The 21,063-nt window shown below is 35.6% G+C and overlaps 3 protein-coding genes across 4 annotated transcripts; 2 read left to right on the top strand and 1 right to left on the bottom strand.

Moving 5' to 3' along the window:
- LOC144566661 (ethylene-responsive transcription factor ESR2-like) lies at nucleotides 1-957 on the top strand. The gene has a single exon (XM_078316693.1). It carries the CDS (start codon nucleotides 1-3, stop codon nucleotides 955-957), a length of 957 nt encoding a protein of 318 aa, XP_078172819.1.
- A 12,623-nt stretch (nucleotides 958-13,580) lies between these two features.
- On the bottom strand, nucleotides 13,581-14,009 carry LOC144566659 (uncharacterized). Its single transcript, XM_078316692.1, has one exon. The coding sequence runs from the start codon at nucleotides 14,007-14,009 to the stop codon at nucleotides 13,581-13,583; it is 429 nt and encodes a 142-aa protein (XP_078172818.1).
- A 1,385-nt stretch (nucleotides 14,010-15,394) lies between these two features.
- LOC144566814 (pachytene checkpoint-like protein) lies at nucleotides 15,395-20,584 on the top strand. 2 transcript variants are annotated; one of them, XM_078316845.1, is made up of 14 exons: nucleotides 15,395-15,601; nucleotides 15,885-15,948; nucleotides 16,156-16,262; nucleotides 16,397-16,464; nucleotides 16,789-16,892; nucleotides 16,974-17,078; nucleotides 17,390-17,479; nucleotides 17,700-17,775; nucleotides 18,009-18,078; nucleotides 18,219-18,289; nucleotides 18,404-18,494; nucleotides 18,768-18,895; nucleotides 19,556-19,684; nucleotides 20,162-20,584. In XM_078316845.1, exons 2-14 carry the CDS (start codon nucleotides 15,896-15,898, stop codon nucleotides 20,300-20,302), a joined length of 1,233 nt encoding a protein of 410 aa, XP_078172971.1. In that variant the 5' UTR covers nucleotides 15,395-15,601; nucleotides 15,885-15,895; the 3' UTR covers nucleotides 20,303-20,584. The 2 variants fall into 2 exon arrangements, with proteins under 2 accessions (XP_078172971.1, XP_078172970.1); XM_078316844.1 differs by having other exon boundaries at nucleotides 15,398-15,608.
- Nucleotides 20,585-21,063: the final 479 nt, after the last annotated feature.

Raw genomic sequence — 21,063 nt, 5'->3', positions numbered from 1 at the left:
ATGGAGAAGAGATCACAAAGCAACATGGGTACTAACAGCAGTGGCAAGAGGGCCATGGCTACACCACCTGGTACCGCAAACAAAGACGGTACCACACGCTACCGTGGGGTTAGACGCCGGCCATGGGGTCGTTATGCAGCTGAGATCAGAGACCCGCAATCTAAAGAAAGGCGGTGGCTCGGCACCTTCGACACAGCCGAACAAGCAGCGTGTGCATATGACATAGCTGCTCGTGCCATGAGAGGCCATAAAGCACGCACCAACTTCCCGTTTCCTTCAGCCATGCAGCATGGTCACGTGGCAGCAGGTGATTGGACATGGCCAACTATGCCAACCGCACAACCTCCATTGAACCCACTAATCTTGCGTGGCCTTTTGAATCCCTCTTCGCAAACGTGCAATGCTGGTAACTGTGCTTCTTACGCTGCTATTCCATGGTTAAACCATGGAGGAGGAGCAAGTAATATTCCTACTGCTATTCCTATTCCAGGTGGTGGTACGCATGAGTGTGCCTACGCGAGTTGCACACCTACTGAACCTTCTCTCCACTTCCCACGAACACAGCCACAGCAAGTGCAGCAACAGCAGGTACAGCCCCCTTCAATTGCAGTTACAGCTCAGCTTTCTGAGCCAAGCACTGAAATCACTGGAACAAACAACATGGATCTCTTTCACAGTGAACCTGCCGAGGAGGGGTTGCTACAAGATATCATAAAAGGCTTCTACCCGATGCATAACCAGTGCAACAAGGGTGTCGACATTTGTAACGGTGCAGGAGAGTATACAGTTGATCAGGAAATGGTGATCAAGCAACAGGTGCAAGGTTTCTACTCGTCTGATCGTTTCTGCGATGATGCTGGTACCGATTTCCCGATGGTCCCACAGGGATTACTGGAAGATATCATGCAATATCCTGGCTTCTTTGAGTTCATTTCTTCTAACTTGCACAATGCTTGATTTTGATATCACCATTGTTCAAATTATTGTATCCATATATATGATTAAAATTGCGGCGCATGATTCCACCTATATATGATTATCTCCCCTAGCTAGATTTTTTGTTTTAATATATAGCTGCTTGTCATCATATCAACTTTATGATATATATATATTAGTTTGTTTTAAGATTTATGAAAGTTGGTAATTCTGTGGAAAAATGTATTGACTTGCTGCTATATCAAAAAAGCTAGTTACCTTGTGTCTAGTTACCTTGTGTTTTAGCATTCCTTCGAACCAAGTCTGTTTAGTGTTTAATATAATTTTGAAAATTTTAACTGCCCCATCGCGACAAAGGAAATAATTCAACAACCAAGATCAGATCGTTCTTCAAATACATAACAATTGACTCTCTTTTATCTTGCAAATATACTAAAGCAATATCAATAACATAGAAATCATGGTTATAAAATGTAGGCTGAATTTAATGTATATTTTAAAATTAAAATAAATAAATTTCTGATGTACAAATGTATTGCAAATATTTATCTTAAATCCTCTTCAATTAACTATCATTTTACTCTCTCGAGTTGCACGTAGAATAGTACATAGATAACAAATATGGACCAATCTTAAAAAATCGATCGTATCTAACTTGACTTAGAATCCAAACTCGACCCGACTCGGTAGATTCAAAAAATCATATGACTAGATTGTAACCTACCTACCTCTGTGTGATTCGAAATCGAACAATTCGAATTGTGATCCGACCCGAACCACTTTTGATCCATAATAAAACAATCATAAAAAACGATGCGAAGCCGAGTAATCCCATTCCCACTTAACCCGCCGTTTCATTTGATGTATATATATATTTTTGAGACTGGACAATGTTAATTTTTTGTTTTTTTTTTTCTGAGGATGAAAGTCGTATTCATTATTACGATTTTTTTTTTTAAAATAGAATCAAATTTAAAAATTTCAAAGATTATTTCCGATTATTATCAATTAATCGCTTGACAATACACTGTCCGTCCGATAACCGCATACCGTTGTTTACAACACTGATTGTTCCTATTGTATTCAGCAACTCATGTCACTCATGAATGATCTACCAGATAGGATTCTACTAAACTTCATTCTTGAAATTTGAGACATTATAATCTCTTATAAACTAATTTCCTTATTTAAGCATATTTTAAAGATATGAGGATAGACAATAACTAGAGCAGTTCTTATACCAGATATCTGACTAAAATTTAATCTGGCTGTCACTAGGGTTAGGTAGTTGAAATCTAGTGATCTAGTCATATGATTTTTGAATCTACCAAGTCGGGTCGAGTTTGGGTTCTAGTAAGTTAGATATTTTCTTTTAATATTGGTCCATATTTGTTGTCTATGTTATTCTACGTGCAACTCGAGAGAGTAAAAAGATAGTTAATTGAAGAGGATTTAAGATAAATATTTGCAATACATTTATATTTTATACATCAGAACAACACGCCATTTGAAAGTTTGAAATGAGTTCAGAAAAAAAAAAAAAGGTAAAAGTGAAAGTACTTGTGATTTAGAAGGGTGCATATGACATTGTGATATTTAATTAGAAAGAAATTTTTTTTTTTTTCAAAAAAAAATATACATTAAATTCAGCCTACTTTTTATGACCATGATTTCTATGTTATTGATATTGCTTTAGTATATTTGCAAGATAAAAGAAAGTTAATTGTTATGTATTTGAAGAACGATCTGATCTTGGTTGTTGAATTATTTCCGTTGTCACGATTATGGGGCAGTTAAAATTTTCAAAATTATATTAAGCACTAAACAGACTTGGTTCAAAAGAATGTCCATTGAATCAAATATTATTTCATAAACCTAACGAACCAACTTAACTATTCAGAATACTATTTGATTTTTTTTTTAATTTCCTGCCAGTTCTTTCATAAGCTAAATAACTACGGAAATGAGAAAGGTCACTTAACTTGGGCACAATTAGTGTGGAAAAAACGTACTAATTGGAAAGAAAAAAGTGTCTATCACGTTAATTTTTTACGTACTAAAGAGTGATCACGACATACGAATAGTCATGCTGTGATCAAATGTGACTCGCACGATCATTTGATCATGATTTAGATTAGTTTATTCAAATCTCACCATTTGCTCAAATTCTAACAATATTAATTACACATGACTCATTTGAGCACATGTCGTACCGTAATTAGATCTTTTGCGTGACGTGCTGTCATGCCGAATTTTCAAAAAATAGTCACGACATGAGACACACGAGCCAAAACACGTAACCAACATGCATGTGAAAATATCTCATTAAAAAAATGTGAAAGTAGCAACAGAAATTGTGACTTCTGGTCTGGATCTCCTAAAGTAACTTAATTTTTGAGTTTTGTATCGGGACCGTTTGATTTAAATCTGTCGTTTGAAATCATCTCGAGATTCGAATTCATCGCTCGGAATATGTGTGCTTCACTTCGGAGTGGATGGTCACGGATTCAAGTCTGACAGTCCCGATTTAAAACTCAAAAATTGAGTAACTTCACTGGATCTGAATTGGTCTGAGTCTGAGGAATTATCAGAAGAAAAAAAAAAACAGTGAAGAAACCAAAACACGAGTACGGAGAATCCACATCCCGGGACATTTGCCTGGTTGGTTTGTTTTTCTTTGCAATCCGTTTATTTAAGACAAAAGCCTGTCCTCTGTCGGTCCTTTTTTTACCTTTACAGAAGCCTGACAATAAAGCCATGAGGATATTTCCATGGCCTGCTATCTCTCTCTCTCATATTTTCAGTGGCAACTGACAAGCCAGCAGATAATGTGTTTCTTTCTCCCTCCTCCTATTAATTAGATGAAAGGGATTTTGTGTGTTAAACCATTGAATGGTCTTGAGGGAATCAAAGAGTCTAGATACCAAGGTGCATACCCAACCAATGCCTGACGCATTTAAGTAGATCTCTTATTTTTGCTTTGAGAAAGGCATTGTACAATACACGATATTAAATTGCATTTTACTTTTCTTTTTCTTTTGTTTTATGCTTTTCCTATACATTTCTTATAGATAAGCCCATGGGCTGAAAAATGACTTTAAAGAAACAAGCCATGCACACATGAATATATTATTGGATGTCAGAATTGTTACCTTTTGGACTTCTAAGTATAGTTCAGGCCTTCAGAGGCCCAGTTTCAACAGGTATTTAGAGATTAACAGCAAACGCAGCCTTGCAACCGTCAAACTATACACATGTAAAAAGGAAGGAAAAAAAAAAAGAGAGATCCAATCTAGCTTCTGCTCATGTTTCACAACTTGTCTTTGAGATCAATCTGTTCATTAATAAACACTAAGGCGCATTTGGTTCACGCTATAGATTATGCCAAGGAATAGAGGATTTCTAGGAAAGTGATATCAAGGAATAATATTTCAAGAGTGAGTCTATGGTAATATGCATATCACGGGTTGTTACCGTGCTACGGCTCTATATTCGAGTTTTCAAATTCTAACGGTCGATCCGAACCGTTCATCTTGTTCTCCATATTAATATGTATTTGGAGACCAAATTTTACATTTTTTGAAATTTTTTTACTATTTTTTTAGATATTTAGAAAATCACTTGATCTGAAAATTCTGGACCATCCAAAAACAGTGATTTTCAATAAATCTAAAAAAATAGTAAACAAATTTAAAAAAATGTAAAATTTGGTCTCCAAACATATATTAATATGGAGAACAAGATGAACGGTTCGGATCGACCGTTAGGATTTGAAAACTCGAATATAGAGCCGTAGCACGGTAACAAATCGTAATATGCATAGTACCATAGACTCACTCATATTTCAAGGAATGTGTTATTATCAAGGTTCTAAGTAGCGGGCTATAGCGCCACTATAGTATTTTCAGACCATAAAAACTATAATGGTGCTATATAGGCAAAGTGTTGTTTTTTAACCATTCCGCTATGATGCGATAAACACTATTTAAACTTTTGGTTATTATTATGTTTGGTTCGCGTATGACTATCATTTTAGCATTTCAAGGAATGTATCGTTATCATGTTTGGTATATACATGGCTATGACTTTTAGTATTTCCGGGAATGAATCATTGAAATAAATATTTTTTTAATTGAGTGATAAGGTAATGATTGATTTTTTTTAATTATAATTTTTATTTTACTCTAAATCAAATACAACTGGTCTGATTGGTTATATTTTCATTGTCAGACAGCACTGCAAACTTCTTTCGGTCAAATGCTTGATTTTTTTATTTTTTTTATTGGAAATCCGTAGACATTAAAATTGAAAATTAAGTTTACATCATTACATCTCATTAGAAATATTTGCTTTTACACAATTCAATCTCACATATCTCCTGTATTAGCAACTTAGCCAAATTTGCAAGTTGGTGTGCTCTTTTATTTTCCTCTCTTGAAATTTAAACACAGCTATACTCTGGTTGGTTTACCAGTATCATTGCAATTTGCATCAGTTGCGAGTAAACTCTCCAATCTGTCGCCTGTAAATGTTGTAGTGTTCTCCCTGTGCTGAATGTGTTTATCAATACTTGTAAATCTGAGTGAAAAATACACTGTTGCATCCTAAGGCTCACTGCACCGTCCTTATCCGGATTTTTGAACGAGCCGTCCACGAAACAGGAAAAATAATCATAGTGCAAGGTTCAAGGCAGCGAATTGATCCCTGATTCCATAATATTTTGAAAGATGCAAAACAAGAGAATCTACATACCTTTGCTTCTGGATGATAGACTAGCACTATTGACTCTGGTGTTACTCTCAGTGATGACATTATCTGTTACAGAGCAAAAAAAATAAATTATGGTAAGTAACATCTTTTCAGATACTCCAATAAAATAGGAATTTTCAGATGGTTTGTACACCTGTAGCTCAAGTGTATCAGATAAGTCATCCTTTCCGATGCCTAGAAGAAGAGAATTCACTTTTGCTTCCAGATTAGGAATAGTTAATTTAGAAAAGCCAAGCACAGAAGCACGGATAATGCACTGCATGCACAAATAATAATATGAACTCCAAAATCAGATTGATCCAAATCAATTGGAAGTTTTACTCAAGCAAGTTAATTAAAGAGAACAACAACAAAAAAAGATTCAAATAACATTTTTTCAGGAAACCACCAGTTAAGACCAGTAACATGTCCTAACATATTAGGTGAGGCTCTATTTTAATTTTATGTTCTCCTCCTCTCACCTATTAATTTCTTTCTTTTTCAGTGTGATGACTTTGACCGCAATTGAAGTGGAGGGAGGGATATGGTGGCTTTTTTGCTTTCAGGTGTTTTAGATGGTAACTAAATGCCTCATGATCAAGTTGTGATCATTAAAGTTGTAAGAACCAAATAATCCAAATTGAATTCCAGTTTGTTTGGTTCAGTTAAGGTTCGGTTGAATTTTGGTTTTCATCAGTTCGGTTACATGCACCGAATCGACAGATTTTACTACCCCTATAATACCCAAGTAAACAAAGTGTGCTATGATCATCAAGCAAAACAGGTTATGCTGACCAAAACATTAGTAGCATACCAGTCCAGTTGAATTCTGAAGAATGAAAAATTGTTCCCAAGTGTATATTTCAAGACTCTTTTACAGCATCCAAATAAGCCAGACCATTACAGTTCATCGGCTCCCACTTTAAAGAAAGTGATGATGCATTGGCAAAAATTTTGTCAGTGGCATGTATAGCAACAACAGCTAAACAAACAGTTTGTTCATTGGATCCAACAATTGGATTTGCTTGGATTCTCCCTAGATTACGATCCGCCCTGCTTACTTCCCTTATTACATGAATTGCATTTTCTGTAGGCATGCAGAAGAAATTATTAAATTCAACTAATTCCATGTCAGATTGTTATTGTTATACAGATTCGATACCTTCTACCAGTATCAACAAGGAACACAAAAATTTCCATACCCGTACTAGAAAATTTATGGCATTGGAGTGTACTGCACTGGTACAATCAAGGGATATTTATTTCCGTCACATATGAGACTAGTTACTCGTGCTACCTTTACCAAACCATCCGCCTAATCGTTTAATTCGCGGATAACATAAAGCATTTGAAACCCGAATTTAGTGCTAGTGTCACCCAGATATTCATAATCTCAGAATAAGCTCGCCAATCCTGACTGATCGCCCATCAAGTTAATTCGAAGATGAAATCAACAGAGTAAAATCGAACAAGGAAGAGTTAACTCGGCGGTCTCGCTCCAGTACAGATACCATAGACACAGTGACGCATGCATGAACATGCAAACAGACTTTAAAAAAACTATAGATCGTATTATTAACTGCCGTGTGAAGGAACTTGTTACCATAAAGCTAGATTTTAATGTGTGGTGCGGCTATGGCTTCTGTTTTTTTTTTTTTGGTTGGTATGACACCAGTCAGGTTCTGAGCTGGGTGGGACAACCAATTTTGTTTCCAAATGCAGCCAGCCAACTCAGAAAGGGTTATTAATGCTTGATGCACATCAATACATGTAATATAACCTAAAACTAACAACTTGAAAATGTTGTCCAGTTGATTAAATTTCAGAAATACATTTTTTTGTTGTGATAAATTTGCCCCTGAATCAGATGGTAAATGCTGGTTATCTTAAAGAATGAGCAATCATAATAAAATGCAAGGGTGTCTAATTGCTTAAGATTTCCTACTCACACTTTGTTTATGTACCTGAGTACCTCCATCCAGTGGCGTAGTCAGGATTTTTGTCAAAGGTAGGCAAAAATCTTTATGGACTTGGTACCATAGAAGAAAATATTGAAATCGAAATCAGTCACTTGACCGTGAAATTAGAATTGGGTGAATTATTCGGAATCGGTCAGATCAGATCGAAAAATCGATTTTTTTTTTGGGAGACGCTTGTTTTGTAATATTTTTTTTGGAAAAAAATTGATAAATAAAATACTTTTAATCCCTATAAACAGTATATAGAAGGAAAACGAGGGAATAAAAAAATGAAAAGAAAGAAGAAAATAAAGAAAAACAATTCAAAAAACAATTAGAAAATGCAAAAGCAAGATAAATGGAGGTGACTATTTATACATAAAAGAAAGGATGAACGGAGAGGCAGACTAGAGACAGAAAGAGAAGTCAGGAAAGAAGAGAAAATTGGTTTCATTAAACCTGATAGTGCCCTCCACACTCTTTTACATCTTTCTGCTTGAGCTTGGTTTACGAAGAACCTTTAAGAAATCTATTAATGATTTATAATTATAAACACCAAGTCTAGATGGACCCAAGGGACCTTTTTCTTCAAAAGCTCAAAACTAAACATTGAAAGAAAAAAAGAGCCAGGTCTGACAGAAAAAAGGACATGGTGTGAAAAGAGAAAAATCAGTCTAAAAAATAAATAACTGAAAAAGAATGAGCTGGAAATTGCACTGTCAAGAGTACAGGGGTAGACAGAATAGAAGCAACAATTTATACGGGGTCCTATTAAAATTTTCAAATCCAAGAGTAGGTAGTTACCTACCCCTGTAATATGCTGGCTCCGCCTCTGCCTCCATCATGTTAACCTCTACTGGAATACCAAAGCATTGGTGGCATTTTGAAATTCCCTGATGCATCTGGTTTGGTGTCTGACCGCATGAAGACTGTTGCTACTGGCGGGGTGGGTACTTCTACTGGAATAGCAAAGCAAAGTCTCATAGATCGTCAACCTCTCAGAGAGGTATTCCAGTAGAAGTACCTCATAATGGAAACCTGTTGGTTGACCATCCATGAGACTTTGCTTTGGTATCCTCATATTGAGAGGTAGGCGTTAGAGGCTACAGTGTTGGGGCGAGCGTTGTGAAGTTGGAGTAATTCGATGAGGCGGAGTGTGCGAGGGGAAAACTGGGGCCTGGAGAGGTTGGAAGAGAGGCCACGGCGGAGGATGGCACGACGAACGGAGGAGCCGCACTGGAGGAAGCGGAGGCGAAGGGAGGGGGAAGTGCAAAGAAAAGAGCACTGACGAAGTCATCAGAGATGGTTGGATCTGCCATTTTTCTAGGGTTCCAACTGAGTTCGCGCGGGAGATGAGAGAGAATTCAAGCCAATCTTTATTTATAGAATTGAAAAAAGAATTCAAGCTGGATCTTCTGAATATCATTTATAAACAAAAACTGAATTTTTTTGGTCTTCCTTCCTTGAAAAAAAAGAAAGTTAAATAATTCAGCATTTTTACTGACTAAAATAATAAATTATTTAGCATTTCAAACCGTAAATATAAATACGGCACACAAATTAATTATGATACCTAATCTGCTGAAATTCTCTCTCAAGTCCTGGTTGGCACAAATTAATTTAGAAAAACGAACGATCCAGATTAATTTCATCCAAATCAAATTCAATCCGAATCTGTTGTAACTGTAGAGGGTTTGCTTTAAAATTTGTTCTAAGCTAAAAAAATAGATCCGATCCTATGGGATCTACTTTTGAGTTTAATAAGTTCTACAACTATTCGATTCGCTTCAAGATCCATATACATGACAATTGATGTGAATGAATATGAATATTAGCCCTTCGTAATATATTTATTATATAATAGACTAATATCCGAAATTAATTACAAGGTTTATATAGTTCTATCAGTGTTTATACTTGAGGACAATATTTAAAATACTATATATAATATATTGAATAAATAAAAGGGATAGAATAAATGATTACAAGATTTTAGGGAGATATTAGATATTATTAGGGTTAAAAATAAAAAAAATATCGTCTAAACATTATACTTAATGCTCCTTAAAGTTTGTAGTAAATAATAACAATACAAATAATATTACACCGTGAAATTTGCTGAAATGCATTTACAGTAAACTGAGCGTGTTTATTGTTATTTTAATCAATTGCGGCTTCACTTCAAGTTGTATCATCATAAAAATAACATAAATACTCTAAATTATAATCTATATATGTGTTCGTGAATATTTACTTTAGACCAAAAGGATACGCCAAAATTAAAATGCATAACTCCGCTTGAAATTCATTCAATTACAACAAAGTGTTTCCCTCTATTCACATTATTAATTGGATATCATTGTAGCACTTTGTTTGCATCAATCACAAAGAACAAATCGATATCGTCTAATTAAATAGTTGAAGCCATATAATAACTAGAATAATTAGATATCATCTAAATATTACAACCCACATTCTTCTTAATTTTTACGCGCGTTTATTAATATTTATAATTGACAACTGCTACATTGCAAGCAGTGTTATAAAAAACGGCCGTGTAGCTCGATTAATCGGTTGATTAGTCGTTGGTGGTGATCAAACTGGTACGAATCGTCCATTGCTGTCTATACGGTTAATTTGTTGGTCAATTTTATTAGTTTTCTTTGTATTTATCTGTTATATGCAATGTTATCAAAACCTAACCGGACACTGACCCAATAAAACTCCAGTTCAACAGTTTACTGGTCAAATCGATGGGTCAACCGGTTAAACCACTGATTTTTTTAATAGTTCCATTTGAATTGAGTTGCTAATTTTTACCATAGTTAAATATTAGTTACAGTAAAACTATATGCACATAATTTAATTTGAGCAAAATTCATTACATAAATAATTCCAATGATAATATTTATATACTTTCAATTCAAATTGGCAGACACCAGTGAATTTATAATTTATTATATAAATTATAAAATTGACAATTTTATTTTATTGATTGGGTTCAAATTGATGCACGCCATTATAGTCTCAAAAACATTAAAAGAAAATTAATGACTTGCTTGTAAAAATTAATCACTGATTAATTTTTAGCAGTAAGAGATTTTACAAGTAGTTCAGTATATAAGATGCTATCTTTGTATAATTATATATCTATGCTGGAACAAACTTGTAATTTACTTTGATGTTTTAATGCAATTGCCTAAGAGCTTACAACCAAAAAAAAAAAAAAATTAATCACTGATTATGTGATTCATCATTCATCCAATATCGCTGTATTAATTTTTTGCTTCTGCCCATGAAGTCATGAAGACAACTTACAGTAACAAAAGTTTTGATGGGTACCTATGAGGCTATGACCCAATTATCCCAACAGTTAATAAATATAAGGATTAAGAAAGGAATCAGATGCAGTCCAATAAGTATCGGATCCGTATCCTCTCAGGTACCTGACTCAAAAAAATTGAAATGGACAGCCCAGATTTAATATCAGCCAGTGCCTGCTCGGGATGATGGAGGGAGCAGTATTATTTGTGATTTGAGATTCGTGCTACGTTAAAAATTCCAATCTTGAACCGTCCGATTTAATTGTACTCAGTCAGGTAACCTGAGGGGATGTGAATTCATAAGTATCGGTGCAAATTCAAACCGATATTCAGACCAAAGCCTTCTGATTCGCAGTAAGATTCACGCAAACAATTTTAATATTCATATAAATCAAATGCATCCAAATTATACAGATTTTGATGCAAATAAAAAAAACTTGTAGGTTGTATCTACTACCACATATCAGGACCACTATAATACTACACATATTTTTTTGGGATCCAATCATCTATCTGTCCAAAGAGAATCTGAGCCATTCATTGAATCAATCTGATCCACTCATCAAAAGTGTATCTCAATCTCAGCCATTAGTTAGTGATTTTGATTGTATGCATCGATTTCATGTTGTCAAATATATAAAAATCTAAATTCAGATAAAAATTTACCCGTTTCAATGCTATACATAATCTTAGAGCCACATATTTTTCTACCTTTTTTGTCTCTTTTTTCCTCTGTTGCCGTGCGCAAAACGCGCTTTCATTTTTCCCGATGCAGAGATGACATTTTTTATCTTTTTTTCTTCTCTCCTTTGGGAACTCAAATCCTTTGGACCTTTCCCACACGGTCTCATCCTTTTTCTCTTTCTAAAGGCCATAAGTGGGCCAAGTGGCCCATAACCGTTTGGAAATTGGAAATAAGACACATCTTTAAATTTATTAAAAATAATTATGTTGCTAGGATGACACTCAGAGCATCTACATCCCTAAAACTCAAAATGATTTCTAAATAACTGTTAACTACTTTTTAGAAATTATGGTCTTTAAAGTTTCTAACTCTCACATCTCTGAAACTCATTTTAGAGTTTCTATTAAGCCACGTCAGCAACAAATTAAAAAAGAAGAAACAATTTGAGCCAATTATTTGGCCAACATAGAGTTTATAAACAGTTTCTTAATAAGAAATTTTCCTGCATAGTTTCTAAATAAGAAACTCTCCCACATCCCTGAAACTGGATTAGAAACTGTCACGTCAGATTAGAAACTCTAATAGTTTCAGGGATGTAGATGCTCTCACAATTTAGTTTTCTCCAGTTCTTTCCACGTTTAGCATAATCAAACTTCGAGTCAGAGTATATGCCTTTTATTTTCACCACAGCAGGCTTCTCTATTTTTTTTTATTTAGTAGGACTATTGTTGTAATTTTTTATTTTGCCTGCCCGGATGCTATTCTTTTATGTTAGGCGGTTGGCTATAAAATTGGCGCTGGATACAAGCAGAGCGTTCGTCATGGACGTTAAGCGTCTAATTGCATATACATTAATTTTATCAAGCTCTAAAATTATCTTTTGCTCTCATTATTAACTAATACATGATGAATAAATCAAATAAAAATTAATCACATCTAAAGAAAGTAATCAAAAAAATATTTCAATTCCGTTGCAACGCACGGGCACTTAACTAGTCTCTATAAATACTTGTGTAATAACGGAGCAGCTGCTCATAAAAACACATAATGCAACTTTATATCTGACTCTTTGTTAAGTGAGTTATACATTTTGATATAACAATTTTTAATTCATACATAATATAGATAACAAAGTGAGAATTCCGTATATATCTTGTACTCAGCGCGGGAATTACAAACTACCCTGTAAAAATGCCGATTTTTTTATTAATCGAAAATAAATAAATAAAACCGACCCGGGCCGGAAAGCACGATCCAGGCATTTTGCTTTCATACTATCATAGTCAAAGATTTAGATGTAGTTCCGGCCAGATCCAGTCTATTTATCAGTTGCCCCGCAAATGGAGAACAATTTAGTAGAAATTTGATATATAGGTAGGACGGAACAATTTATTACGTCCCGTGGGACGGGACAATTTTTTCCGTCCCACAAATAAGAAGAATTTTGAATTTTCGCACACTCAAAGTTAGATTGTTATTTCAATGTTGTAGTATATGAATTTGTCCCGTCCTACTTGTATATTAAAATTTCATCGAAGCTTAACCCATCTACGATATTTTTATTTTCGATTTTCGATTAATAAAAAAATGGATAAAAATGTGTACCTCTGATACGCCTCTCTCTCTTGCCACTATATACATTCTCAAATTTTTGTCAAAGAATAAAAAAAAGACAACAAAATAATGGACGATTCAGATTAATTCCAATCCAGTACCTATAGTGATTATAGGGGCTGCTTTGGGATTCGTGCCAAGTTAAAAGAATGGTCCGAATCTAACACTAGCACCTCAGATAGCTGGGTCATACAGATTCAAACATTAAAAGAAACTAAGCGTATTCCTTTTCTAGATTATAAATAATTTATAATTTACAATAATTAAACCAATAGTTAGCTCTAACAAAACGGTTGATTATTATGTAAAAAAAAATCAACCCGAATTTAGCCGCCTTGGAAACGATCTACGAAGCAACTTCCTCAAACCATTGCTCCCCTTTCTACCTCTCTTGCTAGTCCGGCCGGGTTCGGCCCGACTCGCAAAAGACACCGGTGCAGCGGCATGGTCTAACAGTAGCCCCAGCTCCAGCCTTTTCGACACGGCTACTATTTCATAAGGGTCCCACAACGAGTGCGAAAAATCCCATCCCGACTCCGCCTCTCTCTCTCGTTGCTTGCTCCATTTTATCGCCTCAAGCTGGAACCGAGAGGGTCGCCGCGTGGAAGTGCCTTTCCGCATGTCGTATTCTTTCGTGGAAGATTTTGGATTCGAAGAATGTGCTAGCCAGGCCTGTGCCGCCGCTTTCAGAATTTCGAGGTTTGGATTGTCTCTGTTGGTATGCTCGGGAAGTTGCTGCTTCATGGCCGTAGAGGTAGAGAACTGCGTGCTGTAGTTTCCATTTCGGTTCATAAATTTTGTATTTTTTTTGGGGTAGTGTTTCTGTGAATGTTGTGAAAATATCAGCCTCTCGTTTTTGACTGGCTGGAAGATAAGACGTGTATGAAAGTTTCTGTTCACAGGAAAATGAAAGAAATATACTGTTCTTTTTGATTGGGAATCGACTGCAATCTTCTGTTTTTTTCTTTTGTTTTTTTTTAAGGAAAGGAATCTTCTGTTCTAAATCCGAAATTTTTATTCATAACATAATAAAAAAATATAAACCAAAACACTTCTGTTTAGTCAGAATTCAAGAATTATCCATGTTGTAGATTGGTTTTGCGGACTAAAATATTGGAGTCCGCAAACTAATTTGCGACCCCAAATTTTTTTTTTTTACCAAAATATTTATTAATAAAAAAAAATTGGTTTCTGTGACAGATTTTAGAATTTGCCATTTTCGATTTCTCAAACTTTGAGGATGCGAATTTCAAGCAAAAAATATGAAAAAGTGAAACTTTAACATATGTCAGGTTGACTCTATTAATTGAAGCCGCAAACTAAGGGCCTGTTCGGCCGACAAATGAGAATGGGCTTGGGCACGGGAATTGAATTGAAAAACACTGTTTCCGTGAATTTTTTTTTTTCCACGTAAACAGTGATTCGTCCGAACAGGCCTTAACTCTGCTGCTTGAGTATTCCTGGGATTCCTCCAAATTCAGAGTGTTTTTTGTTTTATTCTATAAATAAAAATTTCGGGTTCTAAAGATCCCACCTCTGCCATGAATAAATCTACGAAAATGAAATTATTAGAGGAACAATAAAATTTTGTTAGGACTTGGGAATAGTATAAACAAAAAAGGCGATGTTTTGATTCCGGCCCAAAATGTTCTGTTTAACGGCCCATATAGAGTCCATTAGTACTGTTTAACGGACCAACAGGCTGTGCATTTGTCCTCGCTCTTCGCATCCAGCCCGCAATTGGAGTCCCTGTTCCCCCAGGTACCTGAGGTATAATTAATAAAAATGGACGGTCCAGATTAATTCCATCCAGGCCAAACTCAATCCGGTAGCTGTTGAGGTTGTGGGTCTGCTTTGAGAGTCGTGCCAAGTGAAATGAACAGTCCATATTCACATATTGCACCTCAGGTACCTGCGGTGATACGGATTCCCGCAATTGTCTACTGTGCTTACTGGCTACGGGGCTCTTTTTTAAAGCCGGGAAAATGTAAAAAGCAATTCCACGTGGTACAACAAGTTCAATCTGACCGTTGATCCAGTAGTTTGACTTGTTGACCACTACTTCTGTCTCTTGTGACCTTGTCCCCTCGCTGTCCCGTTCTAGCGCCGTTGCGCGAGGGAAAAAGCACACTGATATTTTGAACTCGTTTGTAATACTCCCTCTCTCCCACTCTTTCCATTTGCGACTGATACGAGGAGAAACAATGAGCGCTCCAATGGAGGTTTCTCTTCCCAACGGATCCGATCTCGCACGACTCGAGGCTATCGCTCAACCCGTCGCAGTTGCTTGTAGCACTCCCGCTCCCGCTTCCGCTCCCGTCGATGATAAGATCTTGGTATCAGGTTCTAATTCTCTTTTAATTCCTGCTATTTTAGCTTGATTTTTGGTTTGATACTGATCTGATCCGCTTCGTATAATATTGATCTGATGAATTAAACGCTTTGTTAATCTCCTGCTACGTAAACAACAACATAAGAAAGTTGTTATATGCTCAGTACATATGAGGGTAGTTCTTAAAATTAGTCAAGGATTCATGAGACTAAATGCTAATGCCCACACTTAAGCGTATCATTTTACTTTGTGAGAAGTTTCTGAACTTTGTACTAATTCAATTTCAGTTGAGGTCCTGATGAATCCTTCTAGCATTGCTCGTGTTGAAGAAGTTCGGAAAGCTGTGGAAAGGTCCTATTTTCAATTTTTATACCATCCTGGCATTTAATGACTGTAGAAGTGAATAAAGAGACGTCCTTGAACGGACTGTACTTTTTATAATAAAAGGGGTCCTTTTTAGTCTAAACCTCATAAAAGGGGCATATCATGATTTATTGTTAAGTTGAAATTTATAGCCAGTGAATAATAGTTTACAGTTGACAATTTTTCATATATCAGGATGCTAGAAAAGAGAAGCATGAGCTATAGTGACGGTCCTGTTCCCGTGCCTGTTGATGATACATTTCTCCATGAAAATGTCAAGAGAATTTTTATATGCGATACTGGTAACAGAACTTTGAACCTTCATTTACATAAGTTTTATTCAACAACAACAACCACCACCACCAAGCCTTTAGACCCAAACAAGTTGGGGTAGGCACATTATGTTATTCAGTGTTTGATAAATATTTCTCTGCAGATGAATGGATCCAGAAGCATAATGTCCTCTTGTTCTGGCAAGTCAAACCTGTTGTGCACGTATTTCAGGTAAGGTGGCATCTCTACTGATTTGAGTGGGTCTTTTGATTTACAAGTAGGTGCTATTGGTACTTCTATAGAATGGACTGCAGGACTAGTATTTGGTACCATACTGGTTTGGTCAGGCAATGGACCCATACTGGTTTTCTACTGATCATTTCTTTGTTTTGATTATTCTGGTTTGGTTGCATTTCATTTTATGGTTCTATTGTGCTTAATTTACAGCGGTGTCTATGATAACAATTAGTTTATTTCAATATGCCCCCTTGAAATCCTTTCTTAATAGCTAGTATTTCACATGGTACAAACCTTTACTAACTCTTTGAAGTACAGCTTAATGAAGATGGTCCAGGTGAAGAGCCGAGTGAAGATGACACTCTCTCTAGCTTCAATGAGTGGGCCCTACCAGCCAAAGAATTTGATGGGCTTTGGGAAAGGTCAGTTATGTTGTGCTTATATGCATTTCACTTTAAATCCGTGAAGTTTCTGTTTAATTAGTTAATAGTAACATCATGCAGCTTAATTTATGAAAGTGGTCTCAAGCAGAGGTTATTGAGATATGCGGCTAGTGCTCTGCTGTTCACGGAGAGAGGTGTGAATACTTGCCTTGTTTCTTGGAATCGGTGAGATCCATAAAATATCTAACTTAAGTAATTTTTGCCAAGTTTTTTCTTACCTTAATCTTTTAACTTCAAGTTGCCTGTTACCAGTATCTTTTAAAATTTTGTGTTTTGAAGTCCAGGTGGTATGAGATGTAGTTCTTGTTTTGTACTTTTTGCTAGTGTTTACATTTCAGAAATGGAATTTTGTGTGTTTCTTGTTATAACTGCGGACACATTCAATTTCAGAAATACTTACTTTTTCTGACATTATTTTAATGTGGATTACTTCTATATTTACTGCAGCAGTTCTCTTATCTGTGCTCTGATTGCAGGATAATTCTATTGCACGGGCCACCGGGAACAGGAAAAACATCCTTATGCAAAGCACTTGCTCAGAAACTTTCTATTCGTTTCAACTCAAGGTTTCCTGTTATTTAAACATAATTTCTGTTTGTTGACTTACATCATAGATTATAATAAAAACAGCCATGAGTGATTGGTGCCTCAGCTTCTAGTATAGTACAGAAGTGAAAGAAAAAGAAACATAAATGAAATTTTCATACTAGTATGGGGGGGGGGGGGGGGGTCTATTTGCTTGGCATTGTCGAGTACAATATTAATATCTGCTAATTATCTTACTAGGTACTCGATGTGCCAATTGATCGAAGTTAATGCTCATTCATTGTTTAGCAAATGGTTTTCTGAAAGTGGCAAATTGGTATGTCAATTGAATTTCATTCTACACTTTGGATTAATAATTGAGCTGCAATTTTGAACTTCAAAAGTTTGGACCTGCAAAGCTGGAGTTGGTTACATTTGTCTTATTTAAACTCTAAGTGCAGCCTTTAGGAGTTATCAATCAAACTGGATATACAAGAATAAAATTCATCATTGAACTATACATAGTCACTATATACCCCTCGGGTTATTATTTCATTTGCTCTTCTTCAGGTGGCGAAGCTTTTTCAGAAAATTCAGGAAATGGTGGAAGAAGAAAGTAATCTGGTGTTTGTTCTTATTGGTCAGCATCATTTGTCTCGTTTAGTGTTAATCTTTTTGTTTGCTTTTGCATAAGATGTATTGAGTTTGTTAATACAAAAATTTCATCGCTGCTGGCTGCCCTTTGTTCTTTGATAACCTTCTCTACATGAAACTTTTCAGATGAAGTGGAAAGCCTTGCAGCTGCGCGACAGGCTGCCTTATCTGGATCTGAGCCGTCAGATTCTATAAGGGTAATGCTTACGTGTTTCACTTTTGAGCCCATGTTACTCATATTTTTCTGATATAATCGTAATCTGGGTTTATTAACCTCTTCCAGTTACGCCTTCTTGTGATGTCAACTTTAGGTTGTGAATGCACTACTAACTCAGATGGACAAATTGAAGTCGTGGCCAAATGTTATCATTCTGACTACATCAAATATAACTACTGCTATTGGTACTTGCACAATCTTTTTGCTATAAGGGTACTTTTGAAATACTAGATATTTATGAATATTTGTGATAAGTAATAATGCCTAATCCATTTATGTAACTAATGTTCTGCATACTTTGTTTAAACAACAACAACAACAACCAAGCCTTTAGTCCCAAACAAGTTGGGGTAGGCTAGAAATGAAACCCAATCACAATCATAAAATCAAGATACTTTGTTTAAAGTATTCCAATATTTTTGGTTTGTTTCGATCCTCTAAGACTTACTCCAATGCAGATATTGCTTTTGTTGACAGAGCTGACATCAAGGCATATGTGGGTCCACCCACCCTTCAAGCACGATATGAGATACTGAGATCTTGTGTACATGAACTTCTACGAGTTGGGATTTTAACACTTAATCAGGTATTCATCAAATGTAACAAGTCTGACATCCTGTTGCATTATTCTTGTCATGTCATTCGTGTTTTGGTCTATATTTTGAGTTATGACTTCATATCACACACATAATGGTAGCAATTAACAGGTACTGATCTGTACCTGTTAATTGTTGACATTAATTGGTAGCAATTTTTATGCAAATGCAAAGCTATGCCCACATTTTTTAAGCAATAAACATCAGATTGCTAAGGAGAAGATATTCAAATCTCAGTACCTTTTTGAAGCAATGGGGCAATAAGGATTCTAATTTGTAGTGTACACTGGCTCAAATTTTCAAATTATACTTAATTTTTAGTTTTTCATTCTAGAATTATGCATTTCCTGTAGAAAATGGGTGAGACTTCTTATTTTTGCAGATGTATTCCTGATAGTTTTAGGTTTTGTAGGGCATACATGGAGATTTCCTTATTTCTGGTACATTGTACCATAGATCACTTACCACTGTTACAAGTTATAAATGGGCCACTCAAGTTTTAAAACCACTAAATTCCTGCTGTGCCAATTCTGGTCAGTACATCTGCTGCATATGCAAATTATGTTCAAAATGCAGTCACATTGGCCTAATTTTCTGTATTTATTGTGCACCTCTGAATCTTCTACAATCTTAATCATGGGCTACTGTAGGAAGAAGATCAATTTCCACTCCCAAGCTACTCAAGCTTAAAGGAAAAATTGCATTTGCCCGGACCAATGGAATTGCAGGGGTCTCTTCATCTCTCCAAGTTACTTTTTGAAGCTGCAGAAGTCTGCCAGGTGAAACACATCAATACTAACATACTATCTAAAAGAAAGAAAGAGAAAAAATGATGATTGTATAGGTAGTGCCAGAATGGTCATCTTTCCAAAGCGCACCCAAGTTTACCCAAGTTTGTTTGTTCATTAACTTTTGGTGGAAGGCACATATAATATATGTTGTGCTTCGCTTTACATGTACTCTTCAGGCTTCAGCAAAATTCACTATTCATGAGGTGGTCTTTTGTTGGTTGTAAGGTGCCTCTTTGTCATATGTATTTGAAAGCAAACTTGACATGTTTGTAGCTCTTTAAAAGAAGAGGCAGCAGGAAAGCTCCAGTAACAGTTAATACTAAAAGAAAAAGATAACTGATGTTGTAAGAGTAGATCACAGTGCAAAAAGTCCAATTTCTTAGATGTCTTTATTTTTGTTTGTCCTTGTTCTCTTCTTATCTTGCGTTTCTTTTGTTTATAACAATCTTCATTTTTCCTTTTCAGGGATTAAGTGGTAGGTCTCTAAGAAAGCTACCCTTTTTAACACATGCGGCTCTCACAAACCCATCTAGCTGTGAGGCCACTACCTTCCTACGTACACTTGTACAGACAGCTCGACGAGAGCTCACTGAAGCTTGTGGTTGATTTAGTATTTTGACCATAATAGTTCGGTAATGGCACACTTTGATAGGTTGTCTTTCTGTTTGAGAATTTCCATACTACTAATTAACAACAGGAACTTAGAAGAATGACCATGTGCTCTACTAGGATGTGTAATTGTGCGAATTTGTAACTTTTTTTTTTTGTATAATCTGTTGTGTAATAGTAGAAGGCATCGCCAACAGCTGCCCAGAACTTAAAAGTGCGAAATAATGTCGTGTTAAGTTGTTGGGAGAATATCAGGTTTATTTGTTTTTGAGACGTGAATGCTAGCTACACTTGGAGGCTATGTTTTCACTGCAAACATGCTGGATGCACCAACTTAATCTATTAAATTTCTTTAAGTTTGAATCTGATAGATCAGCAACTTGTGTGAAGGAAAAACAACACATAATTAGAATATTTTTTTCACGTGATGGGATCTCACTAAAATGGTAAAAGATAATAATATCTTTACGTGGTATGGTGGATAATCATGTCATGCAAATAGTTATATCATGTAACGTGTTACATTTAATTATTTTCTTTTTTCAAATTTTAACTTGAGTTTATAGAAAAAAAAATGAAAACAAATAAAAAACTATTGTGAAAAAAATTGCAATAAAGAAAATATTGAAAAAATAGTTACGTAATATATCACATGACGTGACCAGATTGATTTGGATGATATGCCATTTCCAATCGAAGGGAGACTCATACGGATGGACACATCATGCAACGTGCAATGACGTGTCGTGCCGTGACAG

This window comes from Carex rostrata, chromosome 15 (genome assembly GCF_964058835.1).
Source record: "Carex rostrata chromosome 15, lpCarRost1.2, whole genome shotgun sequence".
NCBI classification, from domain to species: domain Eukaryota; kingdom Viridiplantae; phylum Streptophyta; class Magnoliopsida; order Poales; family Cyperaceae; genus Carex; species Carex rostrata.
The sequence above is the reverse complement of the archived record's forward strand: the minus strand, read 5'-3'. Positions and strand labels throughout refer to the sequence as shown.